General features: G+C 45.7%; 1 protein-coding gene across 8 annotated transcripts in view; it reads right to left on the minus strand.

The window, feature by feature from the left end:
* Window positions 1-26,702, minus strand: part of KIF21A (kinesin family member 21A) — a 247,369-nt gene that overhangs the window by 94,936 nt on the left and 125,731 nt on the right. For 7 of the 8 annotated variants that reach the window (XM_073573526.1, XM_073573524.1, XM_073573519.1 and 4 more), the window contains exons 10-12: window positions 6,518-6,581; window positions 5,537-5,734; window positions 507-542 (exon numbers count right to left, since the gene is read on the minus strand). In XM_073573526.1, the coding sequence (XP_073429627.1) occupies window positions 507-542; window positions 5,537-5,734; window positions 6,518-6,581 (298 nt within the window). The remainder of the gene's footprint in view (window positions 1-506; window positions 543-5,536; window positions 5,735-6,517; window positions 6,582-26,702) is intronic. The other variant, XM_073573521.1, reaches the window with a different exon arrangement.

A 26,702-nucleotide genomic window follows, 5' to 3' on the forward strand; every position in this document is an offset into this window, starting at 1 on the left:
GATAGCGCTCTTTTAATAGTCATACGCAGGTTATATTTTATGCCAAAGTGGCTTAGTGAAATGATTCAGAATAACCCAAAGTACATAACTATTCCCCACGAGATGAAGAATATCCAGAATCTTCTTTTATGGGTACAAAGTGTTTGTTATAGTAAGAAAATACATATATTATATCTAATATTTACAGTATATGAGCTGCAGAAGTATCACTTGGAAGTGTAACTTTTAAAGAAAGCAGCCATTATATTGAATAAAGTAGTAATCCAAACATCTGTTCCAGTAAGAAAATGGCTATTTGGTCTCTGTGTGACAACCCCTGACCTACACTGAAGACTTGGGGTTGTAAGAGGCTCTGATTAGCATAGCAAACACTTTGCTCCAAAAAGACATAGTACAACTATGCCATATCATTGGGTTAAAGAATGTACTAGTTAGTTGTTCTCTTTGTATAACTGATCATATAAAAAAAAAAAATAAAATAGACAGATAAAGGGGAGTATTCCAACCTTCTTTCTTGATTGTTTTCTTGAAGCTGCTGTAGCCTTCAAAATCAGAAGTACAGTATAGGCAGCCAAACCAATGTAGGACAGACCAGACAAACAATGAAAGTTACAAAAGGTAAAAATGGTGCATGATCTTGCTGCCATCAATAACACAGACTGCACAATATTGTTAGCAATGCATAAATATCTTTAGTGCCCTAAATAATCTGCAAACGGTGTTTAGGTCCAGTTTCAGGGTACCTAAGGACATTTTTCTATACTTTTTTTTAGTTAAAAATGCAATACCGAGATGGTTGCTGATGGTCAGAAGTTTCTTTTCTCAAAAATGACCAAATAACTCATGTTGAATACATGAACAAAAACTGTCCGGAGCACATGATCCCTTTAATATCATGGAGCATCCAAGTCACAGCACAAATGTGTCCTCATATGTAGCTGTACATTTTAATCTGTATATATCTGCTATATGGGATGGGGTCACTGTTCCACAACTGCCACTGCTAGTATCTAGTGAGAGGTCTAATGGCTGCTGTATCCTTTTATGTTCCCTCTCTTGACTTATATGAACGGTCAAGTGTTTTGGTAGACTCCGCAACGGCTTTCTGTTCAAGTTCCAATTTCCTCATCATAGTGCAAGTCTGCTCAGGGAAAAAACTTTTGGTGATGACTGAGATCTTAATTTAAACAATCATAAAAAATGTAAACACTAAATGGTTCCGTTACTTTACACTATTCATTAAGCTAGATTTCTCCACATGGTGGAGATTATCAAACATCAAACTGTGTTGTTCCAATTCTCACTCAATTATCTGTCTCAGGTAACAGAAGTTTAGTTTTAATTTTCCAAATAACACTGAAAAAAATTAGAACAACTCCTGGTTTCCCTTCAGCCAAAGAAAGTTTTTGTCTGAGAGAATTCTGATATATGAAGCAAGCTCTGTGATACTTATAATATTTAGTGAAAGTGAAATGCACATGGCCTCATAAGGAAATGAAAAGCCTTCAAGAAAATGCATACTAATCTCCAGTGATAAAGGGTAGCTCACTCCAGTGGTCTGTGCCAGGATAGGAAGTGATTAAGTCAGATGTGCTTCTGATGACGTACTGTCCCATTCACCTAACCGCTGCAGCCAATCACTGGCCTCAGCGGTCAGGTAAGTATTGAACGTTATGTGAAATCTTCCTTTTCAAAAGGAAACCACCAAAGTCTCCGGTGTCAGCACTTGCTGTCCAGGAGCTCTGGTGCGATGGAAAGACACGTGGTGCCCAAACAGCACTGGCGTCACTGTCCACACCTTCGTACTGGTTTAACGTGAAGAGGAAACCAGGACTGCAGCTGATCTCTGACTTCCTCTTCATGTTCAATCAGTATGAAGGTGGAAACCGTGACGCCAGCGCTGTTTGGGCGCCGGGCACCACGTCATTCCACCATACCAGAGCTCCAGGATCCCGAGAGCCGACACCGCTGGCACAACGCCAGCATGGGAGGTCGTTATAGGTTTTTTTATTTTATCGAGGACAAACATTTAGCTCAAGAAGGGGTTGTCCTAGTAGTGGTCAACCGGATGTTAACAGTTTTCACTGAGAGCGTGTGCTTTTTACCCTTGTGTGATGTTGACCAATCATATGCACGTAGTAACACAAGGAAATAACACTCCCCACCATAGCTTAGGCTGGTTTCACATTTGCGTTTTTTAGCGCTGGAAAAAAACGCATATGTGCGCATGCGTTTTTTCCCCTATATTTAACATGGGTGCGCATACCTGCGCGCTTGTAAGCGCATGTATGCGATTTTCATGCGCTGCGTTTTTTTGGGGTGTGCGTTGGTATTTTCCAGACGCAGCATGTTGCATTTTTTGGCCCTGCAAAAAAGCGCATGCGCACATATGCGCACGTTTTGCGCTAAAAATGGCCATTATAGCCTATGGATGCGCATATGTGCGCACTGGCATGCTCATGTATGCGTTTTTTTGCATATGCGTTTTTTTTTTTTAACCATGGAATTTAGGGGTTTGGGTTAGAGTTAGGGTTAGTTAAGGGGGTTTAGGGTTAGGGTTATGGTCAGGGTCAGGGTTAGGGTTTGGGTCAGGATTAGGGTTAAGTATGGTTTTGTTAAGGGTTAGGGTCAGGGTTAGGGTTAGGGTTAGGGTCAGGGTTAGGGTTAGGGTTAGGGTCAGGGTTAGGGTCAGGGTTAGGGTTAAGTATGGTTTTGTTAAGGATTAGGGTCAGGGTTAGGGTCAGGATTAGGGTTAAGTATGGTTTTGTTAAGGGTTAGGGTCAGGGTTAGGGTTAGGGTCAGGGTTAGGGTTAGGGTCAGGGTTAGTTAGGGTTTAGGGTTTGGGTTAGGGTTAAGTATGATTTGGTTAAGGGTTAGGGTCAGGGTTAGGGTTAGGGTTAGGGTCAGGGTTAGGGTCAGGGTTAGGGTTAGTAAAGTCATGGTTTGGGTAGTGTGAGGGGCCACCTAAAAATGTTGGAAAAAAACGCAAACGCGGTAAAAACGCACTAAAAACGCATACAAACGCATAAAAACGCTGCGTTTTTTTCATGCATGCTCATAAAAATGCTTGAAAAAAACGCAGCAGTTGTATGCTTATGTATGCGTTTTTTCAATGCGTTTTTTTGCGGGAAAAACGCGCTGCAAAAAAAAGCAAGTGTGAAACTAGCCTAAGATCAGATTTCTCAGTGCCTGAGATGTAATGATACAGCTCTGATCTCCTGGTTTGACCTCCTGCATGAGTCAATGTGGGTGCAGGGGCAGCATAGCTGAGTTTAGCCATGTCACATTACAAATTATCAGCTCGCCTGAGTGTGGCAGTAATCATGCTTATGTCTGCTACGTTCAAGTAATTTATAATCGCTCAGCAGTGAGAGCAGGGTTATCACTACTACTCACACAAGAGCATTCTGTTTCGGGATAAGCCTGTATGACAGGTAATGACACCCTGCCCTGATCTCCCTGCAGAGGGATTACAAGTTGAGCACAACAGACAAAAGTGTGATTACTGACACGTCTTAACATAAAGTGATTGGGCTTGGCAGTAAAGGAAAGCTGACAGTACTATGAACTCTGATGGAAGTGTTTGTAATGTAACACAGCAAAAACTACTCAGCCTTCCATTCACAGGGACGTTAGGCTACTTTCACACTTGCTTTTTTTTTTTTGCAGCGTGTTTTTCCTGCAAAAAAACGCATGGAAATAACTCATACAAACGCATACAAATGCTGCGTTTTTTTCAAACATTTTTATGCGCATGCATGAAAAAAAACGCAGCGTTTTTACCGCATTTGCGTTTTTTTCCAACATTAGTTGGCCTCACCAAAAAAATCAAGATAGGGTTAGGATTAACACTAACCCAAACCATGACTTTACTAACCCTAACCCTTAACCAAACCATACTAACCCTAACCCTTAACCAAACCCTACTAACCCTAACCCAAACCCTAACCCTTAACCAAACCATACTAACCCTAACCCAAACCCTAACCCCCCTTAACTAACCCTAACTCTAACCCAAACCCTTAATTTCCATTGTCTAACCAATGGTCAACAAAAAAACGCATGCGCAAAAAGACGCATACATAAGCATGCCAATGCGCACGTATGCGCACCCATAGACTTACAATGGGTGTCTTGCTGTAAAAAAAAAACGCATTGCGCGCGTATGCGTTTTTTTTGAGGCAAGTCGGCCGCCCAAAAAATGCAACAGGATGCATTTTGTGCGCCCGAGCGCACACCACAAAAAAACGCATGCGCGTAAAAATGCATACAAACGCATGTGTATGCACACATAAGCGCATCCCATGCAAAATATAGGGGGAAAAAAGCGCATGCAGTTTTTAGCGCTAAAATACAGCGCAAAAAAACGCAAGTGTGAAACCAGCCTCACCGGAATGGTGTGTGTCATTTGTGCTTTCCAATGATGCAGGAGGTTAGACCTGTCCAGTACCACATATACCTAGAAATATGCTCTTAGTTATAGTGGGGGGGGGGTGTTCTTTCTTTTCAGACTTGTTGCCTGCTTATCATTGGTCAGCATAATACAGGGGGTAGAAGTACACACCCCAATTGAAAACTCTTATAACATACACTTGTACTTAAAAATAGGTAACTCATTAAGTGCCAAATACTATGATTGCTAATATCTCAGCAACGCAGAGGTGAAATCAAAAGTAAAATTTAAAAAAAAAATGTTTACTCTACTCTGCACCCACTATTACATCGTGTGCCAAATTCAATACGAAAAATTTGGTGAGAGGTCCTTTTTAAATCTCTCGTATTACTATAATATTAAACTGTTAGGGTAAGTTCACCAGATGTTCTGAAGAGGATTCCTCTCCAAGGTTTCCAATCATTCACTGAATGCAAGAGTGTTCAGCAGTTTTTAAGATTTCCTTTCATCACTATACAAATCATTTAAAAAGGACAAAAAAATCATTTTCTGGAACTACAAAATTGCTTATGGCCCCTACACGTGAAGGCAATTTGCAGTACAGTAAAGTGTGTTGTCGGTTGGCAAAAACCACCTTGAAAAACACATGCCGCACTACAATTTTGTGTCCATTCACAAACTCATTTATTCTCTTTGTTGGAAAACCTTTGATCATGATTAACATAGCTCCTGTAGTAACTAATATAAATTAATGTGGTGTTAATTAGATCTGGAACACTCCTGATCTACCTGACCAGTTGCAAATTCACTGGGACTCATTATAGTAACTGTGGCAACTTGTAAGCTCAATTTATTGAATTCAAGAGACCATATGCTCATACTTGTGGTGTGTAGTAAAGTCTAAAAATGGATTATTACAATCTAGCATGTACAAACGCACAATTTTTTCACAAGCTACCCATGCACTGTAAAACATGCAGGATCTCTGTGCCAATCAATGCAAAGCAAGTGCTGATGAAATCAAGCAAGAGAAATTCAAAGTCTGAAATGAGGTCCAACAATAGGAATATGATGTACAGTCATAAAAGCGAGTGAAAAAAAATGTCAGAAAGTGGAGAAAAATATGGAAGGAGTTGACAGTACCTTTTCTTTTTCTTCTTTTCAATCTTCTTCAATTTCTCTATATCTTTTTTTGCCATATCGAGAATTTCAGTGGTTTCCTTTTCAGCGGGAATCAAGGCGGCAGAGAATGGAGACGAGAAATAAGAGGCTCTTGATGAAGCTCTTGACAAGTTCTTTCGAAGATTTTCATTCACAGCCTCACTTTCTAACAATTTAGCACTGATGATGAAAGAAGAAAATATTAAGAAACCGCTTACATAAACCGATTCCAAACATTTATTGACGGGAACCATGACATAAACCTGACCGAGCACATTATGGTCTATATGGGCTGCTATTGGTGTCCATTATGCAATAGCCATTTTCATTTTCTGCACCTATGACACAGCAGAACAACAGATATGTTTATCACGCCCTTAAAGGGGTGGTCCAGTTAAAACAAATTATCACCTAGGCATAAAGGCAGGTGATAACTTAACCAGTGGGCATCCTACCACTGGAACACATACTGACGGGCAAATGTGGAAACTTTTATCCTTGTCACAGGAAGCCCGAAGGCTGCTCCATTCTCTATGCACTGCGGGAAAAACTACGCACAGAGCTCAATAGCCGCACAGGGAATGAATAGAGCACTGCTCTGGCATGCATTGCCACTTCATTCTAAAAGTTCCGCTGGTAAGTGGAAGTCCTAGCAGTTGGACCCCCACTGACCAACAAGTTATCATCTATCTTGAGGACAACTTGTTTTAACTGGCCAACCCCCTTCAGTTTGTTTTTCCCTACTTAAACAAAAAATTAGAAAATTATTTTGAAATCAATTTTACAACTGTAATACATTAGCATCACCAGTAGATGGCAATAAAGTTTAAGCAAATAATTTAGTGACAGGGCCAAAAGGAAACTGAAAAATTACGATAGTTCATCTGTAACACGGAATCACTTACTAACTGACGTAAAATGATTTAGGGAAATATAGGGGATTAAGTTACTGAAATGCTTTACCGGAGGTCTTCAATCTCTTTGATGTAATTATGTATCATGTTGCTAATTTCTTCATTACCATCACCTGCAAATACAAAGTTAATATTAAAATGATGTTAGATAAAAGAGGCTATATTTTACAGCTATACTACAGAATGAGGAGCATTAAAGGAAATCTGTCAGTAGGATCAACCCTCCTAAACTGTCTATATGGGCATGAAGATGATAGAAAGGTGAATAAAATGATAATTTGAGATCTGTGATCCATGTCTTACGCCACAGAAATTCACATTTGTCTTGTAAATTAGATGTTAAGATCTATGAGCCTGATACAGATCTCCCTGAGAATCTGCTTTCAGAGCTTTCTTTAAAAGGAAAGGGGATGCTACCAGTTTGATATGTAATACCTGACAGTCTGCCCTCCTTATCTCACTGCAGAGCTGTGCATGATTATTCTGAACACAGTAAAGCAGGGCTGAGCTTTGTCTCATTACAAAAAGACCTACAGTTGTAGCTCTCTTCTCATCCTGCTGCCAGCTCAGCTGTACCCCACTCCCCCTACATTGGCTGCCTGTGAGATGGAAGCTTAAGTAGTGTAAAGGGCCCATCACACTAAGCGATATCGCTAGCAATATCGCTGTAATGTCACTGGTTTTGCGACGTAGCAGCGATATTGCTAGCGATATCGCTACATGTGATACTTACCTCCAACCGGCTCCCCCGCTGTCTGTCGCTGATCACGCGAGAACGTCCTGGATCATTTATCGTCAGGCGCTTCATGCTGGGCTTCCTGTGGCGCCGATGAGCGACGCGTGGACGCGGGCGGAGGACGTCAGGATCGCCACGTCTGACAGGTAAGTAGCGACCCCCGACCGCTGCTATGTCACTGGGGAGATCTGACTGTGGTAGCTCACTAGCGACCACTTAGCGATGCACCAGCGATCCATATCGTTGTCTGGATCGCTGGTGCATCGGTTAGTGTAACGGTACCCTTAGTGCTGTCAGCTCTGCAGCAGAGCAGTACCCGATTATACCAATGAGAGGAGAAATGCAAATGAGTCAACAGTGTGTTGCAGCAGCAAAAATGGCAAATGCAATTCTAGGATGTAATAAAAGAAGCATACAGTCTAGATCACGTGAAGTCATTATCCCCTCTACTTCTCTTTGGTCAGACCTCATCTGGAATACTGTGTCCTGTTTGAGCACCACATTTAAAAAAAAAAAAAAAAAGACATCAGCAAACTGGAGCAAGTTCAGAGAAGAGCGACCAGAATGGTGACCGGTTTGCAAACCATGTCCTATGAAGAACAGTTACAGAATTTGGGAATGTTTAGCTTGTGAAAAGGAAGACTGAGAGGAGACTTAAGAGCTGTCTACAAATATCTCAAGGGCTGTCACATTGTAGAAGGATCATCTTTATTCTTATTTGCACAAGGAAAGACTAGAAGAGGCAATGGGATGAAACTGAATGGGAGGAGACACAGATTAGATATCAGAAAAAACTTTTTGACAGTGAGGGTGATCAATGAGTGGAACAGGCTGCCACGAGAGGTGACGAGTTCTCCTTCAATGGAAGTCTTCAATCAGAGGCTGGACAGACATCTGTCTGGGATGATTTAGTGAGTCCTGGATTGAGCATGAGGTTGGACCAGATGACCCAGAGGTCCCTTCCAACTCCACCATTCAATGTGTTTGTAATTAGATAAAAGTTCAGCTCTGCTGTACTGAGTTTGCTATCACAAACAGTTCTGCAGTGAGATTAGGAAAGAAGACCATCAGTCATTACACATCTCAAACTGGTAATACCACCTTTAAAAATAAGCTCTGGAGACAGATTCTCATGCATGTCAGTGTCTGACCCAAAGATAGTAACAGCTAATTTACATATTAAGGAGAACCTGTCATCAGAAAAAACACTATTATATGGGGTTAATCTGCAGTTTAATAGCGTTACTAATCTGCCTGCAGTTAGCGGAACATTGTGGAGAGAAAATTCAAGTTTTAATCATGAGGGTGAAGCCGTCGCTTTTTCAGTCACCGTTCAAAAAAGATGGATTTTTGGTTCTTACCGTAAAATCTCTTTCTTGGAGCCTTCATTGGGGGACACAGAATACCATGGGTGTATGCTGCTGCTGCTAGGAGGCGGACACTATGCAAAAACAATAAAATTAGCTCCTCCCCGGCAGTATACACCCACCGACAGGCACCAAGCACCTCAGTTGGTGAAAAAGCAGTAGGAGAAGCAACGAGAAAAAACTCGAACCATATGTACCAACCCAACAGGGGACTCTAAGACCCAACACGGTACAACTGAAACAGGGAGGGTGCTGTGTCCCCCAATGAAGGCTCCAAGAAGGAGATTTTACGGTAAGAACCAAAAATCCATCTTTCTTTATCGCCTTATTGGGGGACACAGAATACCATGGGACGTCCCAAAGCAGTCCCAAGGGTGGGAACAGCAAAAAGGAACGAAAGTAACCGAAAGGCTCAGGTCGGCCGGTGAGCCACCGCCGCCTGCAGAACCTTCCTACCAACCACAGCATCAGACGAGGCCTGGGTATGAACCCTGTAGAACCTCGTGAAGGTGTGCAAAGATGACCAGGTTGCAGCCTTGCAAATTTGCATGGCCGAGGCCTGGTGACGAGCAGCCCACGAAGCCGCCACAGCCCGGGTGGAATGAGCTCTTACTCCCGGAGGGGGACGCTTTTCCTGAAGACGATACGCTTCCAGAATGGTAGAACGAATCCAGCGAGCGATCGTGGATTTGGAAGCCGGAAGGCCCTTCTGGCGACCTTCAGAGATGATTAGCAAGGAATCGGACAGACGGAAGGAAGAGGTCCTGGCAAGATAGACACGCAGGGCTCTAACTACGTCCAGTTTGTGGAGAGACTTCTCAAGAGGATGAGATGGAGCCGGACAAAAAGAAGGAAGGACGATATCCTCATTGATATGGAAAGCGGAAACCACCTTTGGAAGAAAAGAAGGAACGGGCCTGAGGACGGCTTTGTCCTGATGGAGAATGAGGTAAGGGGAATGACATGACAAGGCCGCCAATTCAGAAACTCTTCTGATGGAGGAAATGGCGATCAAAAAGGTGACCTTCCAAGAGAGAAGGGACAAAGGAATGTCCTGGAGAGGCTCGAACGGCGCCTTCTGGAGCGCGCTAAGAACGAGGTTGAGATCCCACGGGTCTATTGGCGAATGATGAGGGGGAGCCACGTGGGAAACCCCTTGTAGAAAGGTCTTGACCTGTGGTAGAGAAGCTAGCTCTCTTTGGTAGAGGATAGAGAGAGCGGAAACCTGGCCCTTGAGCGTACTGAGGGACAGACCCGCGTCTAACCCAGCTTGAAGAAACCCTAGGATAGACGGGATAGAAAAAGACATTGGGAAGACTCTTCTATCATCGCACCAACGGAAAAAAGCCTTCCAGTACCTATAGTAAATGCGGGAAGAGGCTGGTTTCCTGGCTCTGATCATAGTTTGAATAACCTGACTGGACAGACCTGATTCCTTTAGAATTGCGGTCTCAATGGCCATGCCGTCAAACTCAGAGACTGAGAATTCTCGTGGTAAAGGGGGCCTTGCGAGAGAAGGTCTGGACGGTCCGGAAGCCTCCAGGGAACGTCCGCGAGCATGTTGACCAGTTCCGCGTACCAAGGCCGTCTTGGCCAATCTGGAGCAACTAGAATCACTGGTACGCCTTCCGATTTTATCTTTTTGACCACCCGAGGGATCAATGCCAGAGGCGGGAACAGATACGGAAGTTGAAACTGGGACCACGGAGTCACCAGTGCGTCGCATGCGACGGCTAGAGGGTCCCTGGACCTGGCTACGAACTGCGGCACCTTGTGGTTCATCCGAGATGCCATGAGATCGACATCCGGGGTGCCCCAACGGTCGCATATCTGAGAGAAAACCGCGGGGTGCAGGGACCATTCGCCGGACGCTAGGCCTGGCGACTCAGAAAGTCGGCTGCCCAATTTTCCACCCCTGGAATATGGACGGCGGAGATTGTCGGAACGTAACGTTCTGCCCAGCGGAATATCTTGGCCACTTCTGACATTACCTGTTTGCTGCGCGTGCCCCCCTGATGGTTTATGTACGCCACGGCCGTGGCGTTGTCCGACTGAATGCGGACCGGCTTGCCGGAGAGGAGGGGCTGCCAGTGAAGAAGGGCCAGGAAAATCGCCCTGATCTCCAAAAGATTGATTGGAAGGAGAGACTCCTGTGGCTTCCAGCGTCCTTGGGCCGCTTTCTGATGGAACACGGCTCCCCATCCTAGAAGGCTCGCATCGGTGGTGATGATTTGCCACTGAGGCGGAAGGAAGGACCTCCCTTGGAGAACTGACGCTGGCCGTAGCCACCAAGTGAGAGACTGCCTCACTCTGAGAGGAAGCCGAATAGGACGGTCCAAGGACATCGTGGTCTTGTCCCAGGCTGAAAGCAGAGACAGCTGGAGAGGGCGAAGGTGATACTGCGCAAAGGGCACTGCCTCCATGGAGGCCACCATCTTCCCCAGGACCTTCATGCCGAACCGAATGGGAATGGGAGCAGGCCTCTTGAGAGTTTTGATGCCCTTGGACAGAGTTGTAAATTTTTCCTTTGGAAGAAAAACACGGGCTAGCTCCGTGTCGAATTCCATACCCAGAAAGGTCAGACGCTGGGTGGGGACCAGAATGGACTTCTCCTTGTTGACTAGCCAACCTAGGCGGCTGAGAGTGTCCAGGGTTATCTGAAGGCTCCGGAGACAGTCCTGGCGAGACGAACCCTTGATCAAAAGATCGTCCAGATAAGGGATGATGAGGATCCCTCTGGAGCGAAGGATGGCCATCACAGTCGCCATCACCTTTGTGAAAACCCGGGGCGCTGAAGCCAGGCCGAAAGGAAGAGCTGTGAACTGAAAGTGGTCTCCCTGAAACGCAAATCAAAGATACTTCTGATGTTGCACACATATTGGATGTGGAGATAGGCATCCCGAATGTCCACCGAGCAGAGAAATTCCCCGGGCTCCATGGGAGCAATCACCGACCGAAGAGACTCCATCCTGAAATGAAGAATCTTCACGTGGCGATTGAGCAATTTGAGGTCCAGAATAGGACGAAGAGAGCCGTCTTTCTTCGGGACTACAAAGAGATTGGAGTAGAACCCGGAAAACCGTTCGTCTGAGGGAACGGGAACAATGACTCCGGCGGAAAGAAGGGAGGAAATGGCCTGCAGAAAACCCGGAATCTGGGCCCGCTGTCGCGGAGACCGAGACCGGAAAAACCGTCTCTTCGGGAGTGAAGCAAATTCGATTTTGTAACCGGATGCGACGAGTTCTCTGACCCAAGCGTTGTCTACAACGGACAGCCAAGCATCCGCGAAAAAGGAAAGTCTGCCGCCCACCCTGGAAGAAATTCCAGGTGGGGGTGACCCGTCACTTAGACGAAAATCTGCCGGAATTGGCTCCTGCAGATCTGGAATATTGTCCTCTAGATCTCCAGCGAGGAGCGGGTTTGTAGGAAGGTTTCCTCTGATCCCGCTCCCTGGTGGCAGGCGGCCGATCCTGTTGTGTGGCTCTCTCCGTGGCAGAGAAGGGACGAAAAGGCCTGAATGGTCGAAACCCCCTTCTGTTGAAGGGACGTTTTGGTCGAGACTGGGGAAGCGAAGTACTTTTGCCTCCAGTGGCATCGGAAATTATCTGATCCAGCTTTGCTCCAAAGAGCCTAGAGCCATGGAATGGCAGATTGGTAAGCGACTTTTTTGAAGTAGTGTCCGCATTCCATGACTTTAGCCAAAGGACTCGGCGTACAGCTACTATGTTGCTGTTAGCCCCTGCTACGCAGCCGGCCGCGTCCAAGGAGGCGGCCAAAAGGTATTTTCCCGCCTGGTTAATCTGATCTGCAAGATCTGCCAATTCGTCTTGAGGAGCTGACGCTAAGATGCCTCTGCGAAGGATTTTTGCCCAAGCGGAAATGACCTTCGCCACCCAGGCGGATGCGAAAATAGGGCAGAGAGAGGCGTCAGATGCCTCAAAGATAGACTTAGCCAGAGATTCAATCTGCCTGTCAGTAGGATCTTTGAGCGACGCCCCGTCTGGCAGAGAGAGCACCGTTTTAGAGGCTATCCGGGATACTGGAGGATCTACCTCTGGAGCCTTGGACCACTTTGAGAGCAGTTCTGCGTCAAAGGGGTACAGAACGTCCAAATACTTGCGGCCTGAGAAACGTTGCTCAGGGCGCTCCCAGTGTTTGGCTAAGGTAGTATTGAAATCGTTGTGATTGGGAAAGGTTCGGGACGGAGGTCTGGCTCGTCTAAGGACAACCGAGCTTTCCTGAGCTGGAGCCTCATCCTGTTTAAGTTTTAGTGTTTGGAAGATAGCTGCAAGAAGACTATCGACCATGTCCCGCGTTTTAGAAACGCTGTTCCCCTCAGAGCTAGCTTCCGAATGAGAATCATCGCCTGACTGAAGGCTGTCATCTGAGGAAGGAGAAGGAGGCCTGGGAGCGGAAGGGCCCTGCGAGCTCGAGGACGAAGTGGACAGAGCCCGCTTCCTAGAAGACCTTCCCCGTCTGTCTCTCTGAAGGTCGCGGTCAGGTGCGGACGACTCACCCCGAGAGGTGGTCGGGGCAGAGGTGGCTGAGGATAGCTGAGGTAATCGTTCTAAAACCTGGACCAGCGACTGTGATACTTTTGTCAAGTCAGAAACAGACTGTGACATTGTAACGGCCCACTCCGGGGGGAGAGAGGAGGGAAGAGCGCCCTCCGCCCGGGACTCTGTGCGCTCCTGAGATGCTGACATATTGGAAGGACTGCAGGGGGGGCAGAATGGAGACGACTGACCCGATGCCCACTTCTTTTTACAGCGCGCACAGGCGTAATAGATAGCGGTGGGCCTGAAGCAGAGATCCCCTGAAGGGTTGGGCATAAGTAGACTGCACTGAATGGCCGCAGGATTTAAGGAATAACTGCCGAGGAGAGCTAATCTTTGCCTCAGAGCAGAGCCTACCGAGATTCTGTGAGCAGCAGAAAACGCTTAAGTGTCCCCCAAACAGCGCAGGAAGGAGTGAAACAACCAGGAAATCCTTGTGCTGGAGGCTGGGGGCGGAGCTTAGCGGCCGCTCCATGACTGGTTAACAGCGAAGGAGAGGGCATGGCCGAAGGAGGAGGCTGGCATATCAAACGAAAAGGAGCCCTGTGATGGGCTAGTAAAGGCGCGCTGAAAAGAGCGCGCTCAGGAAGGGAGGAGGGAGCACAGCGATGAGGAGACTGTGAGGGAAAGTGAAAGTGAAAGTGAAGACGCCGCAGCCCCATGCCAGCGCCGACATAACGGAGCTGATCTGACAGTGGCCCTGGGAAGTCTGCCTCCCCTGCTTGTGACGCTGTGTGGTGAGTGGAGGAATCCCCAGTGTCTCCCTGGGAGTGAGAAGCAAGCGGCGTGAGCGCGCGGCAGGCAGAGATGGCGGGAAATTCAATAATTGTGGACATGAAATCACAAAGGTACAACTTCTGCCATTCACGGAGCTTATGCGGGCCCGGAGGGAACGTACAGGCACTTACCTGACGTCCCTGAAGAGGATGACCACAGGGGCCCACGGGGAAACGGCAGGCCGCTGGGGGGAAGGGAGTCCTCTGTACCCGCATCCTGCAGAAGACGGCTTGAAACACCTGCGATCGCCGTCTTCCTCTCAGCCCTGTCCCGCGAGAGGGGTGAGGAGGGGGATTCGCAAGGACTAGCCACCTGTCCACAACCCTTATCACCGGAAGGCGATAGGGAAAAGTCCTGCCTGCGGTACTGAGAGTTGCGATGTGGATGACACCACACTGCTCGCTCAGCCGCATGATATGGGAAATCAGGGTGACAACTACACCCTGTTTCCCGATGGAAAATAACCTAAAAGACAAAAGAGGGAAAAATTAAAAAGTTCAGACTAAACCTGAAAAGAAAAATGCGGATCTGGGGAGATCCCGGTCCGCCTCCTACAGACACTAAGCACAAACTGAGGTGCTTGGTGCCTGTCGGTGGGTGTATACTGCCGGGGAGGAGCTAATTTTATTGTTTTTGCATAGTGTCAGCCTCCTAGCAGCAGCAGCATACACCCATGGTATTCTGTGTCCCCCAATAAGGCGATAAAGAAAAACAGAACGGTGACTGTAAACACATCTCCGACCCTGACTGACACTGGCTATACAATGGGGTCAGCTGTCAGTCAGTAAGTTTTATAGCCTTTCTTCTGGTGTAAGGTTCCCTTTAAGTAAAATGTGGATTTCTCTGGAACAAGACATCAGATCGCAGATATCAAGGTATCACTTTATTCTGCTTCCCATGACCTGTATGCCCACATAGACAGTTTAGGAAATGATCCTACTGACACATTCCCTTTAAACTAAATTTCCTCATACATGATTATGGCTTGGCCTAAATTTGTTATCCACTATAGCCTTTCTTTACACAACTTTATTTCTTTATCCCTTTAATCCATCAAAGTTGAAAGGTTAAAAGAGCAAAGATAATCTTCATTTAACTCAGCAAACTAGAGAGTATGGCGTTCATAGCATAAAAATACAAAAAAAATCCTAAACAAGAAATTAGCAGGCCAAAGATTGTCACACACAATTAGATTTGTAATTATTCTTTGACACCTTAAGTAACTAGCTACCCATATTAGAGAACATACTTGTTGAGCAATCTCCAGACAAGCTTTGTGTGGACAGGTTGTGTCTGTTTCTAGACCAGATACCTACATACAATGACTATGGTAAAAGTACTGTCACACTTAGCGATGCACCAGCGATCGCGACAATGATATGATCTGGTCAGGATCGCTGGTGCATCGCTAAGTGGTCGCTAGTGAGCTGCCAAACAGGCAGATCTCAGCAGCGACGTAGCAGCAAGTCGGCGGTCGCTACTTACCTGTCAGATGAGGCGATGAAGACGTCCTCCCGCCCGCGTCCATGCGTTGCTCGTCTCCAGAGCAGGAAGCAGCCGACGAGAAACGGCCCAGGACGTTCTCACGCGATCAGCGATAATCAGCGGGGGAGCCGGTCGGAGGTAAGGATCACATGTAGCGATATCGCTAGCAATATCGCTGCAGCGTCACAAAACTAGTGACGTTATAGCAATATTGCTAGCGATATCGCTTAGTGTGATGGGGCCTTAAGTCCTTGCTGCTGATAGCTGCACTTTGGAGGCCTTCACATGCTGTACTTAGTGTTCCAGAACGATGAAACACGTTCCTCTTTAGTGATATTTAGCACAATCATTCATTTGTTTTCCTCCACAGTCTTTCCTTTGTGTTGATGTCATTTCCATGTTTATATACAGCATTTCAATACAAATCAAAAACAAATAAATGACTGCAATGTGCTACATTACTCAGATTACTTTCTGCTGAGTTCACTAATCAGCTGGTAAACAAGTAATATTCTACACTTTTTTCTAATGCCCAAACATTGTTACATTTTATTCAGGAATGTACAGTTCTTTGCATTAATATTATTAGAAAATATGTCAAGAGAAACATTTTAAAAAGGCAAAAAAACAATAAGACAGAGAAAATATACATAGGCAAAGTGTTGGACAGTCATATATTTATGTCTAAATAAGACCGTAATCCATGGACTGGCCACAGGTCTCCTGATCTGAACCTGACAGCCTAATATGTGCCTAGAGAGCTGTCAAGTTCAGGTCAGGAGACCTTTTGGTGGTCCATGAATCAGGATCCATACTCAGACCATGTTATACAAATGTATGAATTCGAACTTCGGAAGACAACCAAAGAAAAGGGGTGAGAGAAAAATGGATGGTGAAGAAATTGGGGAATACACTGTGTACTCTCAGGAAGGTTGGAAGTTGTTCCTTGGTGATACTAAGGAGGGTTTACACTGAACTTTACGTTGGGAGGTTTCCCTGATGTATACCTCAGGCGAGTGGCAATATATAAGCATACAGCGAGATAAGTTGCTTACATGTTACCATGTTATAATAAAAAAAATCCACAGTAAACTTTTTTATGCAAGAAGACAGAATGGTGTAAAAGTACCATATCTATTCTATCGAATGGGAGCTTAGTGATACATATAACACAACCTGTGGTTCAGAACATACTGTAGGTGTTTGCTTCAAGAGGGCCTATCACCAGTAAACTTACCAAGTCATTACAACAAGTCTAACTACATATGGAACAAATTACTTTTGACGTGGAATGGTCAAATAAAGTCATTATAGTTATAGCTTATCGTGCGACACTGTCCGCTGAGATGGTGTATCTAATCCTATCTTGTGCAATACGATCTGCAGAGATGGTCTATCTAATTATGTTTTGTATGATCATGTCTGCTGAGCTGTGTATGTAACTCTATCATGTGCAATACTGTCTGCTGAGCTGGTGTATCTAATCCTGTTATGTATGATAATGTCTGCCAAGCTGGTTTATGGAAGCTTTCCATGTGTGATGCGGTCATTGAGCTGGTGTATCTACAGTGGCTATGGAAAGTATTCAGACCCCTTTAAATTTTTCACTCTGTTTCATTACAGCCATTTGGTAAATTTAAAAAAGTTCATTTTTTTTCTCATTAATGTACACACTCTGCACCCCATCTTGACTGAAAAAAAAACAGAAATGTAGAAATTTTTGCAAACTTATTAAAAAAGAAAAACTGAAATATCACATGCTCATAAGTATTCAGACCCTTTGTTCAGTATTGAGTAGAAGCACCCTTCGGAGCTAGTGCAACCATGAGTCTTCTTGGTAATGATGCATCAAGTTTTTCACCATCAGGTTGGATAGTGAACGTTGGTGGACAGCCATTTTCAGGTCTCTCCAGAGATGCTCAATTGGGTTTAGGTCAGGGCTCTGACTGGGCCAGTCAAGAATGGTCACAGAGTTGTTCTGCAGCCACTCCTTTGTTATTTTAGCTGTGTGCTTAGGGCCATTGTCTTGTTGGAAGGTGAACTTCTGCCAAATCTGAAGTCCAGAGCACTCTGTAGAGGTTTTCATTAGTGATGAGCGAACGTTCTCGTCTGTACTCGGCGAGCATCGAGCATTTCCAGGATTGCTCGGCAGGAACTCGGGTCTCCACCCAGCATTTTTGGCGGACTTTAGAGACCCAATCACGCTGCAGGGATTGTCTGCCAGGCTATGAAACGCCGCAGCCATCTTTGCTGTGGTCGTGCAGTGATTGGCTGGCCACACAGCATCATCAGGGGTATAAGAGACCAGACGCTGCCCTGCTCGGTGCATTCAGCTCCGGAGTGAGAGAGTGTAGAGAGAGCGGCTGTCTTGATAGGGTCAGAATTGGGGATTAATGAGCTAGTGTGGGGTCTACCATCCAAAATATTCACATCCAGCTAAACCAACAGTCCTTCAAGTTCTAAGGACTAATTCTGGAGTATATAGGTTCCAGTGTTAGGCAGGGCAGTTTACGTCGCTGTTTACACATCAGTGCAAGGCCTGCAGGCACTGTATGTGTGTATATAGATCATTGCATACATCAAGAGGGTCCATTTCCTTCCTGTGTCTGGTGCTGCTGCTGCTACATGAGGGATATATTAGCCGTATATAGCTAGCCCCAGGTGTAATGGGAATACAGGCCACACATTTTTTCGTGTGGTATCTCTGTGCCAGCTCATATCTGTGCATGCTCAAAGGCTGGCTGTCACTTTTGGTTAAATACAGCAATATTTAGCCAAAAAAAAAAAAAAACAGGACACACATTTGTCGTAGTGTTAACTCCGTGGCAGGCCATGATTGTCTGTGTGTGCTCAAAGTTTCGCCAGTTTACGGCAGTTTTCTTTTTTTGTCCTGGGTGAAACAGTACTTATATACAGCAGCAGTTAGCCCAAAAAAAAAAAAAAAAAAACAGGGCACACATTTGTCGTAGTGGTATCTCCGTGCCAGCTTATATCTGTGTGTGCTCAAAGCTTTGCCAGTTTACGGCGGTTTTCTTTTTTTTGTCCTGGGTGAAACTGTACTTATGTACAGCACTATTTAGCAAAAAAAATAATAAAAAAAAAAATTAATACAGTCTGTTATCTCAGGCTGAGGCCTGGTGTATCTGTGATGGAAAAATCTTTGCTTCGCAGATATACTGATCACATATAATTTTTCTCCAAATAAAACCATTGGTATTGAGCTTTTCAAATATTTCAGTAGTCCATTTAAAATGGGCAAGGCAAGGGGCAAGGGACGGGGAAGTGGACGTGATGCTGATGGTGCATGCAGAGTACTAGGCCGTGGCCAAGCTGAAAGTGGGCCACAGCAAAAACCCACATCTTCGCGCTCGATCTTCCAGTCCCAGTTTCTAGGGAACCGCACCACACCACTATTGAAGCCAGAACAGTGTGAAACGGTTGTTGGTTGGATAGCGGATAATGCTTCCAGTCACTTAGCCACCACCACCACGCCGTCTTCCACACGGTCAAGTCTGAGTAGCCATGAGGGTGGACCGGATATTACTCACCCTGATCCTCCTTCCTCCCACCATGCAGAATGCCCTGAGACAACTGATCCCACACTCGGACACTCCGAAGAGCTGTTCAGTTTTCCATTTGGAGACTCGTGCCTCTTGCCCGCTCCACTTGAAGCAGGGCAAGATGATATTCCATGTAGTGATGCACAAATCTTTGAGCAGCCACGGTCACAAGAGGTGGACGATGATGAGACACAATTGCCGGAAAGTCAGGAAGAGGAGCAGGGTGCGGATGTGGAAGACGAGGTGGTGGATGCCATAGTGACTGACCCAACCTGGCAGGAGGAAATGCAGAGCGAGGACAGCAGCACACATGTGGAAGGAGGCATATCACCCAAACAGTAAGGAAGAAGCAGTCTGCTGGCCGCAGACAGAAGATGTGCATCCGTTCCCCGTAACACCAACAGGACGGAAGTCGCCATTCCAACTGTTAGATCTTCCCGAGTCTGGTTACTTTTTAAGAAGACTCTGCCGATAACTCCAAACAGGCCATTTGCAGCACTTGCCATGCCTGCATCAGCAGGATTAGCAAAACTACCAGCCAGACCACCACCAGCATGATTAGGCACATGGCAGCAAAGCACCAAACTTTGTGGGCGAAACCCCAGGCTCCAGGAACACTGTCTGCAGGTGACAACACTGCTTCTTCCACTGTTTTGCATACAAGCCAATCCCCAGTTCACCGTGCCTGTGAAGATGCCTCAGGCCCTGCACCTGTTGTTGCCCAGTCAACCAGCACATCATCAAGCCCGTCCACGTCCTTGTCCCAGCCCAGCCTTCAGTTGTCTATACCCCAGTCATTGGAACGCAAGCAGAAATACCCAGCCAACGCCCCACAGGCCACAGTACTTAATTCGAACATTTCTTGCCTGCTGGCGCTAGAAATGTTGCCTTTTAGGTTTGTTGAGACAGAAGCTTTCCACAACCTGATGGTGGCGGCCATCCCAAGGTACTCAGCCCCAATCACCACTATTTCTCCAGTTGTGCCATACAGGCATTACACCAGTATGTGTCCCACAACATTACCCGTGCCCTCTACAATGCTGTTACTGGGAAAGTCCACCTAACCACGTGCTTGTGGGCAAGGATGGTACATCTCACTGAGGGCACACTGGGTTAACATAGTGGAAGATGGGACACATTCGGACCTTGGGGTGGAAATCCATCCTCCCCACGCCGAGGATTGCGGGCCCTATATCAATCAGTGTTGCCCCCACAGTCTACAGTTCCTGCACCACCTCCTCTTCTTCAGCCTCACATCTCTGAAATGAACACATCAGTCAGAAGCTGGAAGCACTGCAGCACTGCCTAAGCCAAGCGGCAACAGGCTGTGCTGAAGCTAATCTGCGTAGGTGACAAACCGCACAATGCAGAAGAGTTGTGAACAGCGCTGAAAGAGCAGTCAGATATTTGGATGACAACGCTGAACCTACAGCCAGGCATGGTCGTGTGTGACAATAGCCGGAAGCTGGTGGTGGCTCTGAGGCAAGGTGAGCTCACACACGTACCTTGCCTGGACCATGTGCTTAACCTCGTGGTTCAACGTTTTCTCAAAAGCTACCCGGAGCTGCCGGATCTGCTAGTGAAAGTACGCCGTCTGTCTGCCCATTTTAGAAAGTCAGCTACAGCTTCAGCCGCCCTTGCCGTGCTTCAGCAGCGTTTGCAGCTTCCGGCTCACCGACTGGTGTGTGATGTCCCCACGCGTTGGAACTCTACACTGCATATGTTGGAAAGGATTTGTGAGCCGAAGAGGGCAGTTTTTGACTACCAGTATCGACAAGGCCGTCGATATTCAGTTCAGATTCCACACATAAGACCTCAGGAGTGGACATGGATGTCAGACATATGTACCATCCTCCAGAACTTTGAGGACTGCACCAAGATGGTGAGCGGCGATGACGCCATAATTAGCGTCACTATCCCGCTAACCTCTCTGCTCACAATTAAAGAGGATGCATTGCAGGCAGAGCACGAGATCATGGAGCAAGGAACCATACAGGGTGATTACACTCAGCCCAGCCTCATGTCGTCGCAACGAGGATTGGTAGACAATGAGGAGGAGGAGGAGGAACAGGAGCTACTTTCATGCGCTATAGACAGTACTACAAGCACAGCTGTCATACCGTCTGTTCAGCGGGGATGGCCTGAGGACAGGGAGGAGGATGAGGACAACACGCTCAGTCGTCAGGTTGGTGAGGACACTTAAGTCTTGCCTGTTAGCAGTCTGGCACGCATGGCTGACTTTTTGTTGCGCTGTGTTTCCCATGACGCCTTTTTTCGGCGACACTCATTACTGGTTGGTGACACTTCTAGACCCACGCTACAAGGAGAACTTTCAATCTATCCTTCCAGAGGCACAGAGGTGTACAAAAATGTTGCAGTATCAGAGGGCCCTTGTAGCGTAATTACAGTAAAAATTCCCATGTGAGAACGCTGGCATCAGACGTCAGAGTTTGTTGTACAACCAAGGAGTCCAAGCGAGTGAGACAGAAGTACAATCCAGCTCAGGCAGGGGAACAATGGCAAAGTTCTGGGACAGTTTTCTCAGACCCTCCCATCGTGACGCCACAAAGGCAAGGGGTGCTGTCACAAGAAGTGCAAAGGTTGGGAAGATGGTGAGGGAGTACCTTGCAGATCGTACAAACGCCCTCCGGGATTCCTCTGTGCCTTTTAATTATTGGGTATCCAAGCTGGACACGTGGCATGAACTGGCTCTCTACGCCTTGGAGGTCCTGGTCTGCCCTGCTGCTATCGTTCTGTCAGAGCGGGTTTTTAGTGCCGCTGGTGGAATTATTACAGGTAAGCGCATCCGCCTGTCAACTTAAGGGGCCTTTACACATAGCGATATCGCTAAAGCGTCACCTATTTTGTGACGCAGCAGCGATATCGCTATGTGTGATACTTACCTCCGACCGGCTCCCCCGCTGTCTGATGCTGATCGCGCAAGATCATGCAGCTCCATTTCTCGTCGGGTGCTTCCTGCTGGGCTTCCTGCTGGCGCCGACGAGCGACGCGTGGACGCGGGCGGGAGGACGTCAGGATCGCCGCGTCTGAAAGGTAAGTAACGACCGCTGCTGCGTCGCTACATCGCTGGGAGATCTGCCTGTTTGGCAGCTCACTAGCGACCTCCAGCGATCCGGACCGGGTCGTATCGTTGTCGGGATCACTGGTGCATCGCTAAATGTAAAGGGGCCTTTACAATGCTGACAGGCTGACTCATAAAAATGAACAAGGGCTGGATTGGGCAAGACTTCTGTACACCACCGAATGAAAACAGCAAAACATAACCTCAAATACATTGTCTTTTTTGTGGAGGTGTATTCTCATGCACCTCTTCACAACCACACATGGCTATCGGCTTCCTGATTTGGTCTGTTTGGTGCTATCCTCCTCCTTATCCTCATCCTCATTATCCACAACCAGTAGAACACTAGGGTGAACGTATTCCGTGATGCAAAAGTCACTCAATTTTTGGCAAGGGTGTTTTCATGATGCCCGTTACTAATTTGAAACCAAAACAAATGTTACTCCCCCAGGGGGAACTGTCATAAAACTTATATTTACCATTTTTCCTATCTGTGGAACATCCTCTTATGACCTAGTGTATACCTCTCCAATATAAAAATAGCGAAATCCAATTATATTATATTTTTATTTATATCCCTGTCTCTGAGCTGTTGCTAGGGACAAACATATCTCGTTGAACACATTCTGGCTTCATATCTATGATCCTGTGTTCGCCCCTCTCTTTTGTTATTTTCTTTCAGGTGGATTCACATTTTTTACTTTTTTTGTTTGATTTCAGTATGATTTATCATTATGTCTCCTCATTCTCCGCCACTAGATGACCAGGGTTAAAGGGTTCTGTGCTGCTACAGGCAGTCCAATTTTTGACAAGGGTGTCTATAATGCCCATTGTATATTTATAAAAAATGTACCCCCTATGGGGAAATGTTTGTCAGCCCATGCACTGCGTGTATGAGCGTTACAAGTCTTGGAAACCGGCTCTTTTACGTTGGGCCTAGCTTTTACTGAGGCCTTCATCAATGTCTCCTCATTCTCTGCCACTAGATGACCAAGGTTAACGTGTTCCCAGTGCCTTTTGGGATAAGTGAAGAGTCTCCGCGAGCTCAACGATCACTGGGTTTTGGCCGTTGCAGCTGAAAAGAGGAAATCGGAAAACCAGGGGAAGAGTCTTGAGGAGATCATTTGCATATTCCCAGTGCCTTCTGGGATAAGTGAAGAGTCTCCGCGAGCTCAATGATCACTGGGTTTTGGCCGTTGCAGCTGAAAAGAGGAAATCGGAAAACCAGGGGAAGAGTCTTGAGGAGATCATTTGCATATTCCCAGTGCCTTCTGGGATAAGTGAAGAGTCTCCGCGAGCTCAACGATCACTGGGTTTTGGCCGTTGCAGCTGAAAAGAGGAAATCGGAAGGCGCGCGAATTTTGGCTCATCTTTCATCGTTTTTAAGAAATCTCAAGATGGAAGAGGCCAGGAGCCATTTGGTGAGCTGCATTTCTTGCTACATGTTCACAGACTTACCAGTGGAAAAGCCAAACTTCACATGCCACAAATGCAAGCTTGTGTCCCTGTTGGAGGAAAAGTTGCAAAATCTCGAAGAGAGGTTGGCTACGTTGAAGATCATTAAGGAAGGTGAAGAGTTCTTGGACAGAGCAGAATTACCTCTTCATGTTACAGAAAGAGAAGAAATTCGAAGTGCACCTGAAGAAACAGAGGAATGGAGACATGTGACCCAGAGAAGCAGGAGGATCAGGAGGCAGTCAGCACCCATACTGCTCAGAAACCAGTACCAGGCTCTCACGCAGGAAAATGATGAAGAAATACATCAGGATAAGACTTTGCCAACAAACAGCAACCTTGTACGCCTTCAGAGTCCTCCTGGATGGAGAAAGAAAAATGTTGTGAAGAAGAAACGGAGAGTGGTGGTCATGGGGGATTCCCTGTTGAGAGGAACAGAGGCCGCTATCTGCAGACCGGATATAACTTCAAGAGAAATGTGCTGTCTTCCAGGTGCAAAAATTAAAGATGTGTCTGACAGGATATCAGGACTCTTCAGACCTACAGATGACTACCCATTCCTGCTACTACATGTGGGGACAAATGACACCGCAAGAAACGACCTGGAAACCATCTGCAGAGACTTTGAAGACTTAGGCAAGAAAGTGAAAGAACTGGGAGCGCAGGTGGTCTTCTCTTCCATCCTCCCAGTGGATGGCCATGGAACAAGGAGGTGGAATAAGATTCTGCAGGTGAACAACTGGCTACGTCGATGGTGCCGTCAGCAACGATTTGGATTTCTTGATCACGGAGTGAACTACTTATACGATGGACTACTTGCTAGAGATGGGGTGCACCTTACGAAGACTGGAAAGCATGTATTTGGAAGTCGCCTTGCTACACTTGTAAGGAGAGCTTTAAACTAGAACAACATGGGAAGGGAAGCAAAAGACCAGAAAAAGCCATACACCTGACAAATGCTATTGAGAACACTGCTAATAGAAGTGGAAAGGAAGAACAAAGACGAAAGAATCTAATTAATAAAAATATTGGAGAAAGAGAAACCAATCACAAACTAAAATGTTTCTATACTAATGCACAAAGCATGGGCAACAAACAAGGAGAATTGGAACTACTAACACAGGAAAAGAAATATGATGTCATTGGAATCACTGAAACTTGGTGGGACGATACACATGATTGGAATACAAGACTAGAAGGATACAACTTATTTGCAAGAAACAGCCTTGATAAACGAGGAGGGGGTGTTGCATTGTATGTTAGAAACGCGTAAATCTGCACAGAGATTGAAGCTTCAGAGACTGGGAGTTCTGTGGAAACTGTTTGGGTAAGAATACAAGGACAGAACAATGGAAAGGACACCATTGTAGGCATTTACTACAGGCCGCCTGTGCAAGCTGAAGATATGGATGAACTCTTTATGCATCAAATGGCCAAGTTCTCCAAAAAATATGACATAGTTGTCATGGGAGATTTCAACTATCCAGACATTTGTTGGGAATCTCTCTCAGGCAAAACTAACAGGTCAAGGAAATTCTTATCCTCTCTTGCTGACAACTTTATCTTCCAAAAGGTAGGGGAGAAAACAAGGGGAACTGCTACCTTGGATCTAATCCTTATAAACAGGGAGGAAATGGTTGAGGAGGTAAAAGTGGCTGGAACCCTAGGAGGTAGCGACCATGCTATTTTAGAATTTTGGATAACTAGAGGCGGAAGACCTGTGAAGACTCAGACGTCAAGGTTAGATTTCAGAAAGGCAGATTTTAAGGGATTCAGAAAGATAATTGGAGGGATCCAATGGCTGGATCTCCTTAAAGACAAAAATGTCCAGGAAGGATGGGAAATCTTGAAAAATGAAATTCTCAAAGCACAGTTGTTAACAATTCCGAAAAGAGGGAAGAATAGGAAGCATTTAAGGAAACCAGGATGGGTGAACACAGAACTTAAGCACATGCTAAAAAGGAAGAAAAAAATGTTTATAAAATGGAAAGAGGGAGGCATATCTAAAGAAGAATATAATGCTGTCTGCAGAATCTGCAGGGCACAAATCAGATTAGCTAAAGCTGAAAATGAATTGAGGCTTGCAAGAGATGTCAAAAGCAATAATAAAGGATTTTGGGGATATGTCAAAAGTAAAAGAAAAGTCAAAGATGCTATAGGATTTTTACAGGATGAAAATGATGAAATGGTAAGACAGGATGTTGAGAAGGCTGAACTTTTAAATTCCTATTTTGCATCTGTTTTCTCTCAGAAAGGAAATGTAACACCAACTGTTATTCACTGTCCTATTAAGGGAATAGAAGAATCCAGGATATCTATAAACAGAAAGATAGTGAGGAAACACTTAGCTAACCTAAATGAATTCAAGTCTCCAGGTCCAGATGAATTACACCCCAGAGTACTGAAGGAGATAGCAGAAGAAATTTCTGAACCACTCTCCATAATCTTTGAAAATTCTTGGAGAACAGGAGAAGTGCCAGAAGACTGGAGAAGAGCAAATGTTGTTCCTATCTTCAAAAAGGGGAAGAAGGTGGACCCAGGCAACTATAGGCCGGTGAGTCTGACTTCTATACCAGGAAAGATCTTTGAACAAATTATTAAACAACATTTAAGTCAATACCTGGATAAGAATGAAGTGATCAAACAGAGTCAGCATGGGTTTGTAACTAATAAGTCATGTCAGACTAACTTAATTTCCTTCTATGATGGTATCACTGATTGGGTGGATCAAGGAAATGCTGTAGATATAGTATATCTTGACTTCAGCAAAGCATTTGACAAAGTCTCTCATACAATCCTTATTGAAAAAATGACTAAGTATGGAATGGACAAGGCAACTGTTAGGTGGATTCATAGCTGGCTTAGTGATCGGACCCAAAGAGTGGTCGTAAATGGCTGCACATCCAGTTGGAAGAATGTCTCAAGTGGGGTACCACAGGGCTCTGTCCTGGGCCCTGTATTGTTCAACATCTTTATCAACGATTTAGATGAAGGAATTGAGGGTAAACTGATTAAATTTGCTGATGACACAAAGCTAGGAGGGATAGCTAATACTAGAGAAGAGAGAGAGAGGATTCAAAAAGATTTAAATAAACTGGAGAAGTGGGCAGTAACTAACAGAATGGTTTTTAACAGGGAGAAATGCAAAGTACTACATCTGGGCAATAAAAATGAAAAAAGCATATATAGAATGGGAGGAATAGGGCTAAGTGACAG

Source organism: Dendrobates tinctorius, unplaced genomic scaffold, assembly GCF_039654945.1.
Source record: "Dendrobates tinctorius isolate UK_male_01 unplaced genomic scaffold, ASM3965494v1 ptg000035l, whole genome shotgun sequence".
NCBI classification, from domain to species: Eukaryota; Metazoa; Chordata; class Amphibia; order Anura; family Dendrobatidae; genus Dendrobates; species Dendrobates tinctorius.